At 35.4% G+C, this 22409-nt stretch overlaps 1 protein-coding gene across 1 annotated transcript in view; it reads right to left on the bottom strand.

Annotated features, from left to right (window-relative positions):
* The window catches only part of CSMD3 (CUB and Sushi multiple domains 3), a 740574-nt gene that overhangs the window by 247250 nt on the left and 470915 nt on the right, over positions 1 to 22409 (bottom strand). Inside the window, exons 23-26 of the mRNA XM_080381544.1 lie at positions 15642 to 15798; positions 9579 to 9770; positions 5614 to 5740; positions 4659 to 4861 (exon numbers count right to left, since the gene is read on the bottom strand). Of these exons, the coding sequence (XP_080237670.1) occupies positions 4659 to 4861; positions 5614 to 5740; positions 9579 to 9770; positions 15642 to 15798 (679 nt within the window). The remainder of the gene's footprint in view (positions 1 to 4658; positions 4862 to 5613; positions 5741 to 9578; positions 9771 to 15641; positions 15799 to 22409) is intronic.

The following is a 22409-nucleotide window of genomic DNA, read 5'->3' as shown; positions in this document are numbered from 1 at the left end:
CTCAAACCACCTTCAGGTTAAACATGTCAGAAGTAGAGTGTTCTATTACTAGAAAATGGGAAAAAAAAACCACCCAACACCCCAGAGAGTATTCATTGTAAAAAAAAAATCTTCCTAAATGAGACTGTGGTGAATAGGTCTTTCTTTGAACAAAAAAAAAAAAACAAAAAACCACCCCCCACCCCCCGAAACCAAACACTGCCACTACCCCAAGAAAACAAACAAACAAAATCAAACATAGAACATTTAGAAAACGGTGCGGCTATAAATCAGCACTAAACATCAATATAGAAAGCTGACTTGTAAGCATTTAATTATTAAAGGTAATCAAAGTAAGGAATATCATGCAGTGTCATTCTAGACTGGAAATTAATATTGCCAAACTTAAGCCATCCAGGTAGGTATCTGACACAATTTTTCTAGCCCTTTTCTGTAGTCTAGCAGACAAGTAACTCCAAAGGGCTATTCACCCAGTTTTAAAATAAGGAGGGACAGCTATAGGTTGACATTAGAGTAAATCCAAGGATTTTAAGGCATATCCTGTTATATAAGAAAATGCTGTCACATGATATAAAGTACTGCAGGAGCAAGTATTTACAGAAAAGCTGCTAAATACTCAAAACATATTCACAGGTTAGTTCTGTACTAGTTGCCTTATAATGCACAAAAAATGCTCTATCTTGTATTCTGTTTAATTAGTCAGAAATGTGACCACACGCTTAGGCCTGAACAGAATGAAGTCTGCAACACTGACTCACTAGTGCAGCTATTAACGGTGAAATAACAACCTAAGGAAGATGAATACAGGTCCTTCCTTTCTGCATAAATGATAAATGGCACCTGAACTGTTAACGTTAACAAAGACGAAACTTCCCTGCAATACCAGATTCAAAGGCCCCTGAGATCTATGGGAATAATCTCATCAACTTCAGTAGGAACTGATCTGATAATACACACTTCATGCATATTAAAGGAACCAAAAAGATTATTTTAAGCACACACAATTATTATCACCCAATTTTTTGCACTTTATATGTTTCATTAGGCTTAATACCTCTGCCTGACCCTGTGATATATCACTTGTGCTGCTGGCAAATACATGCTTGTTCCCTTCTCTTTCCCCTGCACTTTTCTTGAAGGTCTAGTTTTCTATTTTGTGCAGAATTTACTAACTAAATGAAGTTACTGCTGATTTCTCTGGTGATTTTCTGGTATGTATTGGGCTTTTCATGCTCTGTCTCTGGTAGTTCAAAGAAAACATGAACAGGTACTTCCTGTTTGCACATTGCTTGTGGCCTGTTGTCAACCTCTCATCCTCCTCCCAATTTACGGGAAGACCTCTGTTCCCTGTTCTCTAGCTACATTATGAAATCCATTCATCCCATTTAGACATGTTTCTAAATCCTCACATTGTAATCCTGCTGTTGAATCCCCAGAGGTTCTTACTTTTCTTTTACATGTATATACACATATGCACTTTTAAAAAAAAAAAATATTTTTTTAAAATTTTAAATATATAAATAAATAATATATATATTATTAAAATATGTTTCTTTAAAAAAAATATTCTGCTTTATTATGCATCTTTCTGTACTTTGATTTTCAGGCTTTGTGGGTTCTGCCTTCTGTTGTGCTCCTTCACTGTCATCTCAAAGGATACCACAGGAAGTGAAAAAGTTTAGTGTTTATATGAAGAGTTCCATAGTCAGGGTTTGCAGATGTACAACAAGAAAAGGATACACTACACATCATAGACAACACTAGACCAAAGGTCTGCTCTGCCTAGTGATGAGCTGTGAAGTCATGATTATTGGCATTTATTTCTTTGTACACATAAGATGTATAAAAAAAGCTGTACTTTCAGTAGTCCTAGATCCTTGATTGTGGTGTAAAGTACAGAAGCACGAGCAGTCTGACCTCCCTTATTTCATACCAAATTCATCACTTTCTCTTCTCCCTCTCAGAGTAATGCACAATAGTACCAATTTAACCAACTTCTCAACCACAAAAGTCTGCAGTATTCCTTAGAAGTTCAGCTTAAAATAAACAGTTTCCTTCATATTAATTACTTATGGAAATAGATTATGAATGTTAAAATCATGGAAATAGTTCTACTATTTCAGATAACAAAGCCCCTATGCGTGTGTCCATCCGTCCTCTCCCATCCCTCCCCCCGCTTTTTCTTTTTCTCCCCCAGAAGTGAAGGAAACAAAAAGAAACAAACAAAACAGACTAATTCAGGCAATGGGCAATAAAATATCTTAACTCTTCTCCTTCTTATTCCCTAATTTTTTACAATATTTGTAACAACTTTGATGCCTTGTAAAGGATTATGTCCAGAGGCCCTAGACTGAGGCAATTCTAATAGTACCAGCTGTAATACTTAATACTAATTAAATTATAATTTTCTTTCTACTATTTATACAACATTTCAGCTTTTCTAGTCTTTCATCCCCTTGTCTCCCCTCCCCCCACCCCCCTTTTAATTTGGTGAAGGATGCTACCTCACCTATAATTTATGTTAACAGATAAAAATTAATTTTCTGTATATATTAGATGATTTGTGAAGGAATCAAAATCAAATTATTTCACATTATCAATGGTGAATATTTTCACTTATTAAATAAATGACAGATGCAGAGTTGTGTATGAACAGTTCATAAAATAAGATAAACTATAAGGAACTGATAAGAAGGTTAAATCACTTTTTAGAAACAGATTTTTAGATTAAAGATTAAGAAAATAATAATATAAATAATAAATCAATGAAGGTATTAGAAAGGTGTGAACATAAAATATCTGTTGTCATCGAATAACATCCCTCTTGAGGTAAAAGGGCCAATAATCCAGTTAAATACTCATACCCAATTTCTTGAAATGGCAAGAGGAAAGTTTAAGCAGATACCTCCCCTGCGGGAGCTTTCTGTTTGTTAATTACACTGTAGCTAAAGTATGTAGACACCATCTGTTTCACTCAGACAACATTATAGACTCAAAGAAATTATAGGAAAACTTGAAACAAAGTTGCACAGAAGTATCTTTTTCTGCCTTCCATCTCCTCAAATGTATTTCATTCTGGTTAGTAAAATAACATGTCCATACAGCAACAGTGTATTTGTGGTTCTGTAGCTAGCTATATGTTATTTTTAAAATCTTCAGTTCGGGGTGGGTGGGGTGGGGGGTGTCTCTGCAATTCTAATAAGGAATATAAACCCAAATTGTGCAACACCAAATATTTGAGTGATTTTGTGAACGTTCGACTGAAGAGTAAGAGAAATGCTGAGGCAGTTAACACTTCATGGATCCTTCAAACTGTCATCATTAGATCTTAACAGACTGCAAAAACATGGAATATTAAATAAAATACCTCTTCTTTCAGATGAAAATCTAAAACCTCTTTTCAGGTAAAGCACTGGAAGTACATCAGTAGCTGCTTTATGGCTTTACTTCTATGTCCCCTTCATTTTTCCTTGCAACTCCATTCCTAATCTGCATCAAACTTTTTCCTCTACAAAGTATGTATGTGAAAATTTTCCAAACAGGCTCTGGACTGGGGTAAGGTGGTAAAATGGCAAAAAATATCTTGGAGCCAAGGAAATAAAAACTGTTCATTGCTTCAAAAAACATCAGATGGAACAGAGGCACACGTTCACTACAAACTAAACGTATTTCACTTTGTTGTCTCATTTACATGCTCGTTCTTCCTTCAAATTACTGTGTGCACATGTATTTGTCATACACATAGAAAGAATGAGGATAAGGGAAAACAAGGGCTAATAAAACCACCAAGCTCAGGAAGCACAAGAAGGTAAATATTGTTGTCATTAAGAAATGCTTTGCCAACCCATATTAGAAACATTGCTACTGATAAACAAAACATATATTATTTATATATATAAACAAAATGTTTATATGATATAGACAGATATCGCTAATCTTGAAAAAAAAAAAAAATCCACTGACCAGAAAAAAAAGGTCAAAATGAGTCTCACACAATGATTTCTTCCATTTTGGCACTAAAAATGTCTAAAGGGATTTAATAACAGTTAAGTAACTCTTTAGATTTGTCATCATGCTGCCTGTAATAAGATGAAATAGTGCTAGAAGGCAACAGGGAGGACACCGCTGTTCCTGTAGTGTTATTTCCCATTTCATCCTATACAAGCACAGCAGGAGTAAGAACTCTGCACAGATGTCTCTGAAAGCAGAAACTCTTATTGATTAGACAAGGGTGGAGGCTTTAACATGCCTACATCACCTCCTTTGTGAAAAAGACCAGTCATAATTATGAGTATCCTGGCCCTGCCCCAGCTGCCCTTGAAACAAATCCAAACTAGCAAAGGGTGTGATTTGTTGTTTTGGGTTTTTTTTTTTTTGTTGTTTTGTTTTTTTTTTTTTTTTTTTTTTTGGGGGGGGGGGTGTTGGCTGGGTTTTTTTGGTTGTGGTTTTTTTTCCTCTTTTCTTTTTTTTTTTCTTTTTTTTTAAAAAAGATAAAAATACAGCTTTACAGCATATGTGTAAGTCTGAGCCAATTCTTTCCCTAACAAAGTCAGAAATGCTGTCAATGACTTCAGTTGTTCCTGGCACTAAAATTATGTCTGAGTGAACTACCTTATAAGAAGAAAAGAAAAAAAATAAAATTAAATTCATCTACTTACTTGAAAACTGTATGGCAAATCCAGATTTGCTGATATAAAAATCGGTGTCAAACTGCATAGTTACTATGTTGAGTGTACTGTGAATGCCTTCAGGAACAAGGGATCCACTAATTTCTTTGAGTAACATCTCATTCTCAGGTGGACCATCCCAAACTCTTAGAATGTCATGGGATGCCTCAGTATCAAAAGCAAGAAACTGGAGGCTGAAAGAAAACCATGATTTTCTTGTCAGCTTTCATATTACTCAAGAACAAATTTTTAACGATAAAACTAAATCAAATAAACAAACTTTGATTTCCAAGGGTGCCACAATGTTTCATACTTTACCATTGGGTAAGTAAAAGCCCAATACAGAAATGCATTTGAAAGGAAAAAAAAATAACAATTTGTCTACCACAAAATAACATATAATTTTAGCTATTCAAATAATCTATAAGTATCCACACAGTATTTTCAGAAAATAGTTTTATTTTTCTTAAGACAACATTATGTATCACATTCTCATTAAAACAAGTTAAATAGAACTGTACACTCATGCAGTTAGTTATATAGTGTGAATAACTAAAAAGAGCTACTGAAATGCCGCGTATTTTGAGTTTTGTTTAAATACAAACTCTTCCACTAAACAGTTCTGCTTACTCTAGCAGTTTGTATATGCTCAGTCTCACAACTTTGGCATTAAAACTATAACCAATTTTAAGGACTGATCTGCATCAGCATTTATTGAAAAATAGATAGTTTCAACACAAACCTACATTTTCAAAGTCAGAATGCCAAAAACACAGGTCTTGACTTGCATCTTAAATTTTAAACACTAAAAAACACTAAATCCTTTCTAAATCTTTTTTTTTTTTTTTTTTTTTTTTTTTTTTTTTTCCCCTCAGCTGTAGAGGTAAGATTTGGTTATTATATAACCAAAAAGATTTTTTAGAAGTCTAAGATTTGTTTTCAGTACCTGACAATATTTCCTGGGTCTACTTCAATCACCCACATGCAGCGCAGATTATTGTCATAGGGAAAAGGATAGCCAGGAGATAAGATTCTTCCTGATGATTCTCCTTTAAAACGACCTCCACATTCAGCTAATAAAAAAAAAACCAAAAAAACCAAAAAAAACCAAAAAAAACAACAACAAAACCAATATGTAATGTGTTATTTGTAATTCATTAAAAATAGTCTTCCAACTAGTCACTTGAGCTATCAATTTATACACCTATTCTCTTGCTGGATAAGTAACATAACTAAACTGATTGTATGCCCTAGATTGTAAGACATTATATAAGGACCTGAAGTGCATTAGGAAAAGAACCTGTAAAAGTGGTTTTATTTGAATATTTTTGTATTTGCCTTTGGCACCTATGTTTTTCTAATAATTTGGAACAGAACATAATATTTAGAAAACATGTGTAATGAAAGGAATATGGATTGTTACTTGCAAAAATGAAACAAACCAAGAACACCATGTCACTCTAAAAGCAACAGAGTTAAATCAAGAAAACTAAACAAATCAGTAAGTATGAAAATTTTTTTTTAAAAAATTTAAAAAAAAAAGGAGTGAGAGAGAGAGAGGAAACACACTACATAAAAGCAGGCTATTCAGAGAAGAAAAAAAAAAAAAAAATCAGCCTTTCAGCCTGGGAAAAAAACTTATAAAACTTCTTAAGCAAAACTTGTCCTCACAGTGAAGCTGTAGTATTTCTTGGAGGATAATAGAGGGTAAGTAAGTAGGTCTCTTTTAGACAGCCTTAGCCAGTCATTTGGCAAAAGTGAATATTTCATAATAGCAATACCTAATCTTTGAGAAAACCTGATTTTTTTTAATGTAGATCCCTGAGACCTTTAAAGCTTTCCTATTTTACTTTCCTTCCTTTTAAAGTCCCTCTAATGCTTTCTCTCTTGTGAAGTGCAAAGCCAAAATAATGCTGTGATTAGATCTCTTGGTATAGTTACAATGTAGTTTTATTTTGATTTAATATCACGTAAAATATTTAGCTTTATTACCTTGTGATCTATGAGTTTCATGACAAAATATAATTGAAATGTTACTCTTGATGGATTTTCTGACAATAAAAGTAAATTTGCTGAGACAAGTGGTCTTTCATCTTTTTAAAGCACTTTGGCAATCGGTTAATTCTGAAAGACTCTTTAAAAAAATATCTTTCACAATTATTCAACTCAGAGGTTAATGGCCTACTATTCTTCCAGTAAAGATATAAATATAGTAGTAGACTAAAAAGAAAAAAAATTCCTCACTACAAACAGAATTAAATTTAAAATTAATTACATTGCATCAAGAACCACTGAACAACTACAAGTTTATAATTCCTAATTTTCACAGAGGCTAACCAGTTTGCTTTTTTGTTATGATTTTTAAAGGTTCCCTCTCTCTTCCCAGTGGTTTATTTCTGCCTCTCCAGCAAGCTTCCAGCTCCCCAGTTTTGCTGGTTGCTGAATCAGCTGTGCAAGTGGTGACTTCTCAGAAAGCATTCTCCTCCCAGGATGTAACAGCACAAAATCCTTTTTATCTTACATCTCCAGATTGCCTACTTTAAGACAAACCTAAGAACCTTAATTTTGCCTGTAAGTGTCAATGCTAAAAATTATTCTAAGGATGTCAAGTTACAGGAAATATATATTATACTACATTTCTTCCTGCAATACCATAGACAGTATGCTGTATTGTAACATTTACCACATTTGAATTTTATGATTACTACAACTGCTTGAGAAAAGTTTTTCTATTGTCTTGTCAAGTCTCACATTCTTCCATAAAAAGAGACCAAAACAAGAACAGTGGCATTTTAAAGCCAATTTCTGATAGTAGCAGCAAGCTAAAGTGTCTGTTGACCTATGTTGCTCATAAATATTCAGGAAATAATTTTATTTGTACATTCCAACCTAAAATATTTCATGCAAAGCATCACTGTTTTCACAGATTCTTGGGGTTTGCATGAATAATCTATAGACTCTAAGAGATCTTGTGGTGGGCTTAGACCAAGTTCTTGTAAGCATGGAACTCGAGTGCATACACCTACCTGACTCATAAACAAGTACTCTGGAAATAAAGGGCATCAGTGTTGGGGTTTTTTCAATTTCCTTCCATAGCAAAGAAGCTTAGTTTCAATCTGATTCTAACTAAAAGTGAACACTGAAAGGATTCCTGTAAACCAGGAATGTTAGGATAGTTTAACTGCTGATTCATCTTCACCTCCTTAAATTTAATTCATTACCGAATTTAAAGTATCAAAACCTGACTTTTGATCATGGATGAGTAAGAAGTGTTCAGACTCAGGCTTTTATTTAGACATATTAAAGAGATATCTGAAAGAAGTCTCAGTCCTATACAAAAGCTGTTGTGATGCAATTTTGTTTTCTTTGAGGAACATTGCTAATCTGAGCATGCTTTTTCTTGTGATCTTGTACCTTTCTTAACTGCCCTTCTGCTTCCTGGTTTCCTTCTTGCCAATTTCCTCATGCTGTATATTACTAAGACTTCATTAATCTTTTACTATATATTTTTCAGCCCAGGAAGACATAAACTGATACCTAAAACATTTTATAAGATTCATACCGCCTATTTTTAGGAGAATTTTAAGGCATCTGCAATGATCCTTAATTAACATGAAAAATCAGAAGGTATTTGGAATGCAAGATCATTATTTACAATTGGCATTCAAAAACATTTTGACCTCTGAAGCTTATCTATACAAAAATTAACTTGTTTTAATTAAAACTCTTTTTAAATCTATTTAAACAAACCTATAAATATCCCAGCCTGGGATGGATACTACTGCTGATACAGACAACAGCTTTACATACTCTGGATGCAAGTAATATGTTTTACTACTTGGCTGGAGAAATACCTAACGAATATAAACAAAATCAATAAAAAAAATTTCTAAGCTCATTTAAATGACACCATCAATGTACTTTTGTTTGCTTAATGAAGAGCAATACATACAAATATATGGTATTCAGAACTGGATGGATAAATTATCTCCCTGTGAATATCAGACTAATAGATATGTTTTCAATAAAGTTAATTTAAAATTCAGCAAGTTTACACCAAAGACTGATTCACATTCTAAATAGATTTACCTATACAGAACATTTTTTAATAATTATAATGTAGTTTTCACAAAGAGTGTGGTGGCAGTGCAAAACCTGTGTCTTGATAAAGACATGCCAAAGCACAGTTATCTGTCAAAATTAAATCTAAGCACAAGCTGCATTTCACCCCTTGCTTCCCCTACTCACTCAATCCCAATTTTCTCAAAAAGGAGATAAAAAAGAAGAAAATTACTAGAATATTTAATTCTTGTCTTCTTTTCTCTCTCCCATGGAAGAACTTGAGCCTGTAGGTACCTGCACAGCTTATAAAGTTACTGTAATACTGTTATGAAGTGTATAATATTGTTATATTCATCACAGCTACATAACAGAAACCAAGTGACAAAAATACAACTCCATATGTCTTATTTTTTCTTTTTATTTATTTTACAATTTTTATATGTGAATAGATGAAAAAATTTCTAGCCTAATGATATTTAGATACAATTAGGAAAAAAATTACTAATTTTACAACCCCTCGTAAGACATATATGGTCCTGTTTTTCTGATTATGCTGTCTTTTTTTATGTTGACTATTTGCTGACTATAAATAGTTTTTCATGTATTAGGAATTTCAGTATGCATGAATGTTTAATAATTACTATCTTTTTCAAATCTCAAAAAGACACCACCACCCAAATAGACTTAGATGAGATCTATGCAGAGAAATCTGTAAGTGTATGTGTAAATAGATCTGTATACATATAGATCAGATTTCACACAGATCTAAAATCCTTACAGTTTTCTTTCTTTCTTATGTTCAGATAATAGTTTAAGTAAATCAAAAAATGAAAAATAAGAGTCTAATACCAATACATGATGGCAAAGGATAGTCCCATGCCCTTCTTTCCCCTGTCATACACTTCAGAAGGCTACTTCCATGGAGCGTGTAACCTGGATTGCATCCGTAAATTATGGTGCTTCCAGCAAAATGGCCTTGGTCACTGATTTTATATCCAAACTGTGGCACACCAGGGTCCTCACAATGTGAAAGCTCAAAACCTGTGGTAGGAAAAAAACATTGTAGTTACAAAATCAAATAGATAAATACATTAAAGAAATTAAGAGATTTTTGGTTTACCAATGGAAATCAAACATTTTCAGACTTAATGTAACATCATGTTTAAGGTTTCTTTTCTGGTTGTAAACAGTCTAAGTAAAATAACTGTTTATATGCGTTAACTTCGAGCATGCAAACCAAACCATGTCATAACAACATTTTTCTTAACAGTCTGAGGAAGACTGAGAAGCAAATTCATTACTGTTATCAGTCAGTTCTAAATTTTTTTGTTAAATTATAAAATGGCAGTTAAAGTGACTGTTCATTTACTGTGACAACAATCTAGTTTGTGAATAGACGTTTAAAGGCTCAAACACAAAACTGCATAGCAGATTTGTTTGTAATTGTTCACAGCAACAGCAACAACACAACAGCACCTATGGCACCAAAGAAATACTGTTGAATTCACCAATCCCTACCCTAATCCTGCATTCCGTAATTTGTAAATTTGAAAAATACATGCAGGTAGCAATTATAATGGTGATATAGAGAATCCAAGCCAAACAATTTGGACATTTTGGAGAATTAAGACATGTGGAGCAAGAATTAAACAAAAGGAATTACACATTATTCAGAATCAAGGGAAGCATATTAACATTTAGGGAAACACAAACTGTAAATTCAGAGGAAAATTTTCTATTCCAAATAAGGTATTATTTTATTAATGGAGTTAGAGCTCAAAACCTCATCATATCCAAAAGCAAATGTATTTTATCAATATTTTGCAGCTCAAAGTCTTTGCAGGTAAAAAAGGACTTTGCGTCAAGATCAATATTCTATATTTCATGGCTTGAACAGATGTACTCTACACTGGGTAAAAAGCTGGCTGGATGATTGAGCCTGAGTGGTGGTGAATGGTGTTAACACCATGGGAGCTGGTCACAAATGATGTTCCCCAGGGTTCAGTATGGGGGCCAGTCTTGTTTAATATCTTTATCAATGATCTGAACAAGGGGATTGAGTGCACCCTCAGTAAGTTTGCAGACAACACCAAATTGGGAGGGAGTGTTGATCTGCTTGAGGGGGAAGGGCCTGCAGAGGGATCTGGACAGGCTGGACAGATAGGCCGAGGCCAATTGTATAAGGTTTAACAAGGAGAAATGCCAGGTCCAGCACCTGGGTTGCAACAACCCCACACAACGCTACAGGTTTGGGGAAGATGGGCTGGAAAACTGCCTTTCTGGAAAGGATCTGGGGCTGCTGGTTGGTGGCTGGCTGAACATGAGCCAGCAAAATGCCCAGGTGGCCAAGAAGGTCAATAGCATCCCGGTTTGTATCCAAAATAGTGTGGCTGGTAGGACTAGGGCAGTGATCATCCCCCTGTACTCGGCACTGATGAGGCCACACCTTGAATACTCTGTTCAGGTTTGGGCCCCTCACTACGAGAAAGACACTGAGGTGCTGAAGCGTGTCCTGAGAAAGAAGGGTAATGAAACTGGTGAAGGGTCTGGAGCACAAGTCTTATGTGGAGCAGCTGAGGAAACAGGGGTTGTTTAGCCTGGAGAAAAGGAGGCTCAGGGAGATGTTACTGCTCTCTACAACTACCTGAAAGGAGGCTGTAGTGAGGTGGGGTCAGTCTCTTCTCCCAGGTAACAAGAGGAAACGGCCTCAAGTTGCATCAAGGGAGGTTTAGATTGGATATTAGGACAAATTTCTTCACTGAAAGGGTGGTCAAGCATTCAAACAGGTTGCCCAGGGTGGTGGTGGAATCAACATCCCTGGAAGCATTTAAAAACCATGTAGATGTAGTCTGGCATTAACAGTTGGATTGATGATCTTAGAGGTCTTTTCCAATTTATATGATTCTCTATATATGTGACATGGTGGCAAATGAAGGGTTTTTCATGTCTGCACTCTTCAATAAAATGATTTACACAATATTTGTCCATCTAGTCAACAGCAGGTAGCTATTCACAGTGTCTCCTCAGGTACTGAATCATTACTATTGATTGAAAAAAATACTCATTATTTTATTTTACAGGCAAAAATCTTCAGGTTATATAAGGCTGTTTGCTCACATAAGAAATAAAATAGGTCAAATGTTATAACTTCCCAGTTCTTCTCTTCCTTCAGCTTTTCATTAAATAACCTCTGACTGAAAAGGGCTCACCTCCAGAAGAGCCTACACAACCTCTGAGCTGAACTTTTCTCCTTCCTAGTTAAGCTATTGCTTCCCAGTACAGACTGCACTGCAGAAGCTCTGAAAGAGGTTAATGTGAGACCCAAATGAAGAACATTGCCAGTCTGGATACTTACTGACGAGTTAGAATTTTCCGTCTTCTAAGAAAATTGTTGATCACACTGTGCGAAAAGGGTGAGGGACTATAGACATTCCTGCCCAGCCGGAGGGCAGGCAGGAGGGGTGCGCCCTGCCGCGGCGGGTGGTGCTGCCCGGGGCCCGCAGCCCGGCCCGGGAGTCGCGTAGGCTGAGGCACGGTCACTCGGAGGCGGTTCTGGCTGGGGCCAGGGCCACACCGGACCCTGATACCGCCCCCGACTCATTTCGAGAGTGTTCCACAAGGCCTGATGTGCAAGCGCATCGACACCCAGGGCCCGCCACAGGGAAAGCGCTGGGCAGAGACTGAGGATATAAAAGGTGTTGCCCGTAGGCTCGGGTGGGCGCCCGTGGCCTGAGGAGGCTGCGCTGCTGGACCGTGCAGGACCCAGCCGGGTGAATGCATCCCTCTCATCCTTTCCCACTCTGTTTCCTCGTACACCTCCGGTTTACACATCCCTACATCTGAAGCCTGAGAATTCAAGTTTACCGTTTTCTTGTGCCATGTGTTTAAGAACCCAAGTTTACCAATCCCCTTTCCTTTGCCACATACCAATGGCAATAAGCAAATTGACCAGTAAAAGCTGCTGTTTTGCACCAAGTCTCTGAGTAACGCCAGTCAGTCCTTGTTGCCATGAGCAGAATTTAAACCAAACTTTCCCTCCTCCAACCAAGTGGGACAGAACAAAAACAAGCTAAAATGCGCCTTGATCCCCAAGATGTCCTCATCTCTGGATGGTCTGCTTATAGACACTGAACCAACTGATCTTTTTAACTGATTACTTTCCTCTTGAGTGTAAATATGTAACTGCACTGCCTAATTGTAGGTACTAGCAGTGTTTTTGCCACTCTAAGTATATTTCAGCTATCCACAGAGTGCTGGCAGCTGTGGCAACAGGACCAAAAGGAAATCCGTATCTTTCTGGAGAAACACCTGGTAGCTAGGGGCATAGTGAAGGGGATCTGGAACGGCAATAGTTGGCCATTTTAGAGACCTGAAAGAGCACGAATGTTTACAATGTGTCGTGGACACAGAATGTTTCATTAAAGCTTGTGGGGATTTTGTTTACAGCTTAAAAGCATCACGGTAAGTTCACAGTACTTTGGGGAAGTTTCATTGTCTACATCTATGCAAAACAAATATTGTCTGTGCTTCCCCAAATGGGAAATGGCCAGTGGGTGATGACCAGTGGCACAAAGTCTAGTTCTAACTAGTAAATAGAGGTGTTCCCTAGGGGTCAATACCATTTCCAATCTTGTTCAACACCATCATGAATGACCTGCGGCCTGAGGAGGCTGCGCTGCTTGGTGTACCCTCACCAAGTTTGCTGATAAGACTAAACTGAGAAGAGTGGATGATATGCCAGAGGGTTATGCTGCCATCCAGAGCAATCACAACAGGCTGGAGAAATGGACCAACATGAACCTCAGGAAGTCCCACAAGGAGAAATGCATAGTCCTGCAAATGGGGAAGAATATCTCCTGCACCAATATATGCTGGATGCCACCCAAATGGAAAGCAGCTTTGCAGAAAAGGACTTAGAGGGTCTGGCAGATGCCAAGCAGAACATGTGCCAGTAATGCACCCTTGCAGTAAAGACAAATGGCAGCCTGGGCTGCATTAGGAGGCACGTTGACAGCAGGTTCACAGAATTGATCCTTCCCCTCTATGCTAAGCACTGTTGAGGCCACATCTGGACTTGTGGTGTCCAGTTCAGGGCTCCCCAGTACAAGAGACATACGGAATTAATAGAGTCCAGCAAAGGGCTACTACGATGATTAAGGGATGGGATCATCTCTGACGAGTAAAGGCTGAGAGCACTGGGACTGCTCAGCCTGGAGAAGAGAAAGCTCAGGGGGGATCATATCTATGTATATAAATCTGAAGGGAGATTGTAAAGGAAATGGAGTACACTGAGTTTGGCTGGGATGGAGTTAATTATCTTAGTAGCAGCCCATATGGTGCTGTGTTTTAGATTGACTAAATCAGTGCTGATATACCAATGTTTCTGCTATTGTTGAGCAGCACTCTCACTCTGCCCCCACATCAAGTAGGGTAGAGATAGGTAAGAGGCTGGAAGGGGACACAGCAGGGACAGGTGACCCCAGCTGACCAAATTGATATTCAGGCCATATAATGTCATACCGAGTAATAAAACTTGGGGATAGTCTTTCCAAATGGACCACTGTTTAGGGAGTGGCAGGGCATTGGTCTGCTTGTGAGAGGTGATGAGTGATTGAATACCTTTGCGTCATTTGGGTTTTATTTTTCTCTTCCAACCTACAAATACCTACAAAAGAAGATTCAGCACTGTTCATGCTAATAACTATTCAGGCTAGGAAAGTACATTCTATGAGAATGCCTGTCTCAAAAGGCAGGAAATGCTAATGATAAGGTTCAAGTGCTGGGCTTGGATGTATCTATATAAATAAGAAAAATGAAATACCTTGACATTTACATAGTAACACAGCACTGGAGGACCTATCTTTAATCACAGGGTACAGTTCTATGCTATCACAGACTATTAGGTGGTATAATTATTCAGCTTTCAGCTGAAAAATAATTACATGCTTGTATTATCTGGAAATATTTTCTTTCATTATTATAGACATTATTTTTATTAGAATTAGTTTTAAAAACATGATGGAGAGTTTTTGAAACAAGAATATTTTTTGAACAGGTGAAAGTGAATTATTTAAACACAGGGAGGAAAAAGGATATTGACAGATGCATTGTGCAATTACTTTATAATACTGTTCTGCAAAAATTCAGCTTTATATAGCAATTCAGCAATGAAGAAATAATTATATGCTAAGTAAGTCATATACACTATGTGTCAATAGACATGTAGCAATCACATAAATTTTCAGAAGTCACCACTTGATAAAATAGTGTGCATTGCCGTTTCCTGTACACCTTCTAAGCCAGTGATCTGAAAACATTTTTCCCCTTTTAATCTTATAGTTTAATTTTTTTCAGTTTACATAGAGGTAAGAAGGTTTTTTTAGGTATCTTTATCATTTTGGTTCCAAATTGAGTTATTTTAAACAATAATCCAAGCTCAGAAATTGCTAGTCTAATGCAAAGTTAGTATTGGAAAGCAGTCTTAAGATGGAAATGGTCTTTCACTTATGAATTATCTTTATGAAATAGTGCTTTTGGTTGCAAAATTAAGACTACTCACATACTTAAATATTGCTATGTGCTTATACAATTAACTGAAAAATATCCTTTTTTTTCCCCTTATCCTTTCCAAGACTGAAAAAAAACCCCTTCCAAATAATGCTTGGAAAAAAAATACAGTGGTTTAAGTAGCAAACTACACAATGTCCTGTCAAAGCAAGGTTTCAGTATGCTACATGTTTTGGTTTTGTTTTTTTTTTACAATTATGAAACTATATTTTTTTGATGAGTGATGAGTAATTTGCTTTGATTTTATCATTATTTATCTTTAGACTGTATTTTCATCTTATGAGCAAAAACCTTTCCTTCTTTTAAAATCATAAATCTATTATGAATGTTTCCTCAAATACTTACTGGTATACACAAGTTGAAAACCTTCATCAGTGCCCTCCATGTCTGAGTTAAATTCCAACCACAAGTGATTTGAAGTACTACTTAGCGTCAGGCCTCTTAATGATGCCCCAGTGTATGCGCCCAGCAGGTGAGCAGTGTTGTCTTTGCCATCATAGATCTGTAAAACAAATGCAAGTTTTACAGTTATGAGGAAAAAAATGTACTTGATTTACACAATAATTCTGTACATCTCCATTAAGAGGGAGGACAGTTCTGCCAAAGGAGATCTATTGCCAGTCAACCCGAAGTACTATCTGGATATGCTATTTGCCTCTCTTGAGTTGTTGATTTAATTGTGGTGATTTTTCAAATGCACAATTTTAAATATGTCAGTTCATTTTCCTCGAAACAATAGAAGTGGGCAGAGGTGCCATATCAGCTCAGTGTTTTTAAACCTCTGTGTTTTGACTTTCACTGCCAGTATTGTAATGCTAGTCACAAACCAAAACCAAACGAATTTTGTGTGCCTGAGTTACTGAAGTGGCATAATAGAGAAGCCCACATCTACCCAATTTTAGCTCATTAAATAGAAATATATATATATATGTAAAGAGATGTTCAAATAAAACTATAAAGTAAAAGGAGACTAGGAAATAAAATAAATGTAACAACTGCTTTTGTAAGTTGAAAGAGTAATGCAATCTGTATGTAAATTGGAATATAGCACATTTATTATTTATTTTTTTTCAAGAATTTTTATTTTCTGTATTTGAAACAGAAACTTCTATCAGACTATTAAATATATAAAACAATCTTTCTCAGCAAATTTCCTTACAAGCTTGGTTGCTTCAAAACTTCAGTTATTACATTCCTATCATATCTAAAAATAGTTAAACTATAACTTAACAATAATTGGTAACCTAACCACTCTGTCCTGTAGGATTGATTTAGTGGCTTCTATAATAACTACAACTTTGGTAAATGGGTTTAAGAAAATTCTCACTTGTAATTGACACCTGAATAATTTTCAAATTGCAATATAGAGAAAACTCTAAAACTTTAGTCAAAAAAATAGGGAATTCTCTCCAGGTGTAAATAAGATCTAATTGTATCAATTTGTAATGTAATTAAAGCTTGAATTTGTAAACAGGAGTCTGTACCACAATGAAATCAAAACAAATACACCAGCAATAGTAGTAAGGGAACAAAGTGGAAGTGAAATATTATGATGCCTGTTTCCCATCTGTGAGAATGATTTACACACATAAATCTTATTTTACAGAAATCCTCATGTCTCTAATAATAAGAAAGACCTAGATTTAATGCTGAAATAAAACAAAGAAGCTATTTCCAGCCATCTCTAATGAATAAATAATTGTGCAGCAGTTTAAGAAGCACAGCAAAATGACTTGGCATCATTCCGTGTCTTTTTACGGAAACAAGCAAATAAATTCCAAGCAAACTTCACATTTAAATGCCAGTGTCCTTAAAAAGCAAAAATAATAAATTAAAGCAAAATAAAGGTGCAATTAATGCTTATTAACTAAAAAGTAATTAAAAATATATAATAGTATTAACATGGATTTCTTCATTTTATTTAAAACATCTTTAGAACTATACTGAGCTCAGTAATCATGCCAGAAAAAAAAAAAAAAACATGACCAAAAAACAAAACAAAACAGAAAATTAGTTCTGAAATGAACTTTGTTGTTTCAGTAACTGAAAGAAACTCATCTATTCCAAGAGAATTACTGCTATCCTGCAGATATATTTACATCATGACAGACTTAAAAAAAAAAAAAACAGCTTGAATTTGATACTCTTTCTCCTAATCCATCCAAGCTATTTATAACTAATAACACCCAAGGATTCGGGATTTATTTTATTTTTAAACACTACATAAGAGTAATCTGTTTCTTGCTATGTGTGTATCACTAATAATTAACCAAAGGAAGCTCTTAAGTTATACCAACTGTCTCACCAGAACTTCACATAAGCCACTTCATGATACACGTTCTCTTCATATTAGAATTTCCCCACACATACTTTATTGCCAATTTTGTTAACAGTCCTACCATATTAAACCTTTCACATTGGCGCACTGACATATCTCCACAGTTAACACTAATTCTACTTAATGGGCTAACTAGCTGTCCCACTGTGTAATACTTCTAAGTCTATATCATTTATATGAAAGAACAAACTCTAAAGTACCCTAACACTTCAGAAACTCTATAATTCTTTGAGTATGATAGCTTCATTTGGTTGAGGGAGGGATGTGATTCATTTGAACATTAAATACTAATTTTTTTTCTTTTGGTCATTGACTTTAAAATACTCAAAGTAACATATACCCCTGTTCTTGAGATAGTGGAGCCTCCATTAGGACAATAAACGGATGCATATTTTGTAGTATAATTCTCAATTTAAGTCATATCTTTTTTGTGCTTCATTCAAGTTAATGCACACTAAATAGATATTTCTAGATGTAATTTAAATCATACAGTTTAAGTTGCAAAGAAAGTAGCAACAACCTACATTCTCTTGTGAGATCTGCAGAACCAGCATTTTCTTTCTAACTTCCCTAAAATAGGTGGCAGTTTCGCTAAAGATTTTGAATGAGTTAGCAATTCAGCTTCAGAATTCAGAAGATGAGATTATATGCCATTTAAGGTAGCAATATTATTTTAATTTTAATATAGGAATATTCTTTCTTATAGGCCTTGCCAGCACATCTGAATTTATGTCACTTGGGTTCTAAATGTATGGATAAGAGCAATCATTATGAAAATATTATTTGGAGGGATGCGTTTTCTTTTAAGTCAACGTGTAGCATTAATGCAAAGATAATTGATTCATGACTTTATAATGCCTGAATATGCCAGCAACAAGCTATTCAGCAAAGAGGTCCATCTTTATCAGCTATTTAAAGACCTGATCTGTGAAATGTTTAATTCATGAAAGAGGAGCAAAGGCACAAAAGAACTGTATTAATGTTTCTCACAACACAATGATATTTTGAAATGTTACAGGGAAGGATGCTAATAGAGAACACTGTTTACAGATATGTGGTTGGAATTGATAGATGTAACGTTTAATTTGGGGAGGAAGGGTTATGTTTGCATGTATAGTTAGAGAATAAATAAAACTTCCTAAGCTTTCAAGAGGCTCTGTTATCAACAAATTTTAAATGGAAATTAATGGCCTTTTCCCCGCTAACTTATTTAATGCCATAAAATTTTAGCAAGGGAATAGTATGAAGTGAATGTATTAAATTTGTGCATTTTAATCAAACTATTTTTGAGATTTGCCATTGAAACATAAAAGGCATATGGATATGAATATCTGTGCCTTTATAAAGGGAAGAAATAACATGAAAACTCAAGATCAGAGCTGAGGCTGTCAACACCCTGTCAAACATCTCATTTATATCACATGCAAATAGAAGCACTAATATAAAGACAGAAAAGGGCCCATATGTTTGGGTCTACACACACACATACCACCACCCTCCCATTTATTACCTATTTCTCACTCGTGCTTTAAGGATGATATTGCTAAAAGGATTATGATACCAGGTGTGGAAATTCTTAAGAACCAAATTAGCAAAACCCCCAAACATTAATTCCTTTCAAAATCTTTGCATAAAACCCCTTAAAAACAGAATCACATGCACACATTTCAAAGCTGGCCTACAGGTGAGACAATAAACAAATGCAGTAAAACTGAATCCTCCATATTTTGTAGGAGCACAGAGTGCTGAGCCAAGCACAGGGGAAAGGGGGACCCTTCATGCCAGTTCTTCTATTTGGTTTACTGACACACTGTTGCCTGCCTGTTGCTGTACTGAGTGTTTAGTAGAAGGAAAGATTACTTCATTACAGTATCAAAAATAAAGTCTTTGGGTTTTTTTCCCCACATAGGTGCAACCTTATCTGGACATCAGCTCTCACTTTACATACTGCCAAGCACATAACCTACTACAAAAGGAAAAAAAAAAAAATAATCCCCAAAAACAGCTGCTGTACTTTTTCCATCTCAGTCCTTTTTATAACTGATGTTCCTTTCTTTTTTGTTTTAGATTCGCTTACAGAATCTGCCTGAAGTTTTTTTGAGGTGGGTGTTTGTTTCTTTAACATTAACAAAAACCTACTCAATAATAAGCACCATGCATAGGTACATTTATGTTATTTATTTATGTTGAATTCTTTATTTGTTATATTATTTATGTTGAAGTGAACTAAAAATAAAGAAAACAATCATATTATCTTTGTTCAAGCTTCAGTTTTAATAAAAGATGCCTTTCCCCCAGTAAATTAGAAAAGTATATTAAAAGATCTTTGCCATAGAAGAATACTTCCTACATTCAACTGATAAAGTGTTCACCACTAACAATGGACTATTCACACAAGGAGAACAATGGCAACTCCATTTCTTTCCCAGCAGATCTAAAGGAAACCCTTACAGCTATCAGAGACTACAGAGTTTACAAGCAAAACTGGTGGATGGAGATAAAAGCAGGGGAGTGGGGGTGGGGGAGTGGAAATCAGGTAGAAATGTTATCATACTTTGGAAACCATGTATTGTTTTTTCCCTGATACCTACGTTGGCTGTTTACTCTAAAAATTTTGAATTTTGAAAACATATTGCACAAACTCAATTATCTACAATTATAAAGGAGGAAACAATTGCTACACAGATCCTGAGATTTATATTAAATGGATTAGCATACAGTGACTATATGGATGTATTCTTCATCTACCCTGTAATAAATATTAAAACAAGATGTGGCACTATTAAGAGCATGTTATAGCCCAGGGTGGGAGGGGAATATAGATTTATATATTATTTAAGAGTTTCCAATAAAACCCAAACAGTTTATTGTTTAAACAAACAAACTACAACATTAATGTAAGTAGCCAGAGCAGTTACATCAAAAAGACAATTGCATACTAAATGAAACAAATGAAAAACAAATTATATGTTCTGAAACCTCTGTTCTATACCAGTTCAGAATTGATAAATGGGCACTCCTCCTTCTCTGCCCTGGGAGTAACAGTAAGGGCGGTGATTTATTTGTGTTAAATATGCTGTTTTCCACTAACACTCTATTCCCAGTCCAGCTGTTTCATTGTTTCAATCACCGTGCTTGTCAGGTATAAATTTGATCCATGGTCAGTTAACTCATGTGGTAGGCAGCAAACTCCCTGACTTGATTAAACAACATATCAAAAGTTCTGTAGACTATTTACATCTATTCAGACTTTGAATGGAATTTTATCTGCATATCTCTAGTAATCTAAAATACTAGCTGAAAGAAAAAGTAACACAAAGTATATGATTAATTCCTTTGCCAACATTTTCATCTATCAGTTCTGCAGAACAGAGACCACCTATTTCATAACCAAATTCTGTAGCTAAAAAACTGAGCTTTAACTATGGAATACCATGGGGCTGCATCATTTGTGTTTGAAGAAAGGAAGCCCTGTCTGGAAGCTGTTGTTTAAGAACCTAGATTTCCAGGCAGTGAATTCCTAACCTTTCCTAGTTCATATTTAAAAGGGAACTGTAATTTACCATACATCACTCAGCTGTTTGCTGCAAGACTGGATGATAATCTGATTATTTTCTTTTTTAACCTCCTTCCATTGCCATTTTTAATTCCAGAAGACTTTGTTATTCTTTACCTACCTCAGAGATTTCTTAGCATTTGGTCAAGGCATTAGTATTTACATTTATAACAAAGTGGTATATATTTGACAGGATTACAGCATTTGTTGATGATTATTGATTCACTTAAAAACTAAAGTATAACCCTAACATCCTACTCCTGTAGCCAAAATTGTATTCTCCACAGTCAGCAAAATAGGCAAATTATGCAGTATTTTCCTTTTTTTCATTTTAGTTATCAGTTCCACAAAAATAAAAGGAAGTTTCTGCAAACTTATCTTCAAGGATGATTTACTGGGATTAATGCAAATCAGTCTAAGAGAATACCAGAAAAAAAAAAAAAATGCAGATAACCCAAGACTACTTTTCTGATCTTGAAGATATTAATGGTAAATACTAGGCATATTTCCAAGTCAGTCACACAACAAATCTTCCACTAATTCTTTTTCAGCTCCTGGAGGTGAGAAGTAATCAATAATAACAGAGATCAATATACAACTTCGGAACTGGTTCCATGAGAAGAGTTTTGGAATTTGTGACTGCTGCTTTGTATTTCCTGAAACAAGACTCCTTTATCAAATGAACATGTGAAAAAAAATGAGTCTGGTGGGATTAAGACCATTTGTAAGACTTTAATCTGAGAGATGAGGCAGGACAAGTTACAATGGGTTCCACAGATTTAATTCCTTGCTGCAATACTAAATGTCAAGTGCCTCTGTCTTGCTACATTGTCAGATAAGCTGAAAAGTTATAATCACAATGAAGAAGACTTCTTATATGTTTATTTTAATAGATTGAGAGGAACTTCAGCTCATTATTATAATTCAAGGCTGCTGACATGAGAAACAAACACTTTAATTACTAGATATTTTCATCTAATAGATACACCTGCAAAACACAGCAAATATTTCTGCCATTGACATTTACAGTTGAGTGGTGGCCTCCCTCCATTTAAAATTAATTTGGCATTACTTTTAAGTTCACATTACTTGAGTAGCAATATTGAAGTCAAATTCTCTTTTATAAGCCTCTGAGTTAGGATTTTCTAGTTAAACATCTGCAGTGCACATGGCTGGAATGGCACTTGAGAAATCTTATATACATAGATCTTTTCAAAAT

Source organism: Falco punctatus (genome assembly GCF_963210335.1).
Source record: "Falco punctatus genome assembly, chromosome: 3".
NCBI lineage: Eukaryota > Metazoa > Chordata > Aves > Falconiformes > Falconidae > Falco > Falco punctatus.
The sequence above is the reverse complement of the archived record's forward strand: the minus strand, read 5'-3'. Positions and strand labels throughout refer to the sequence as shown.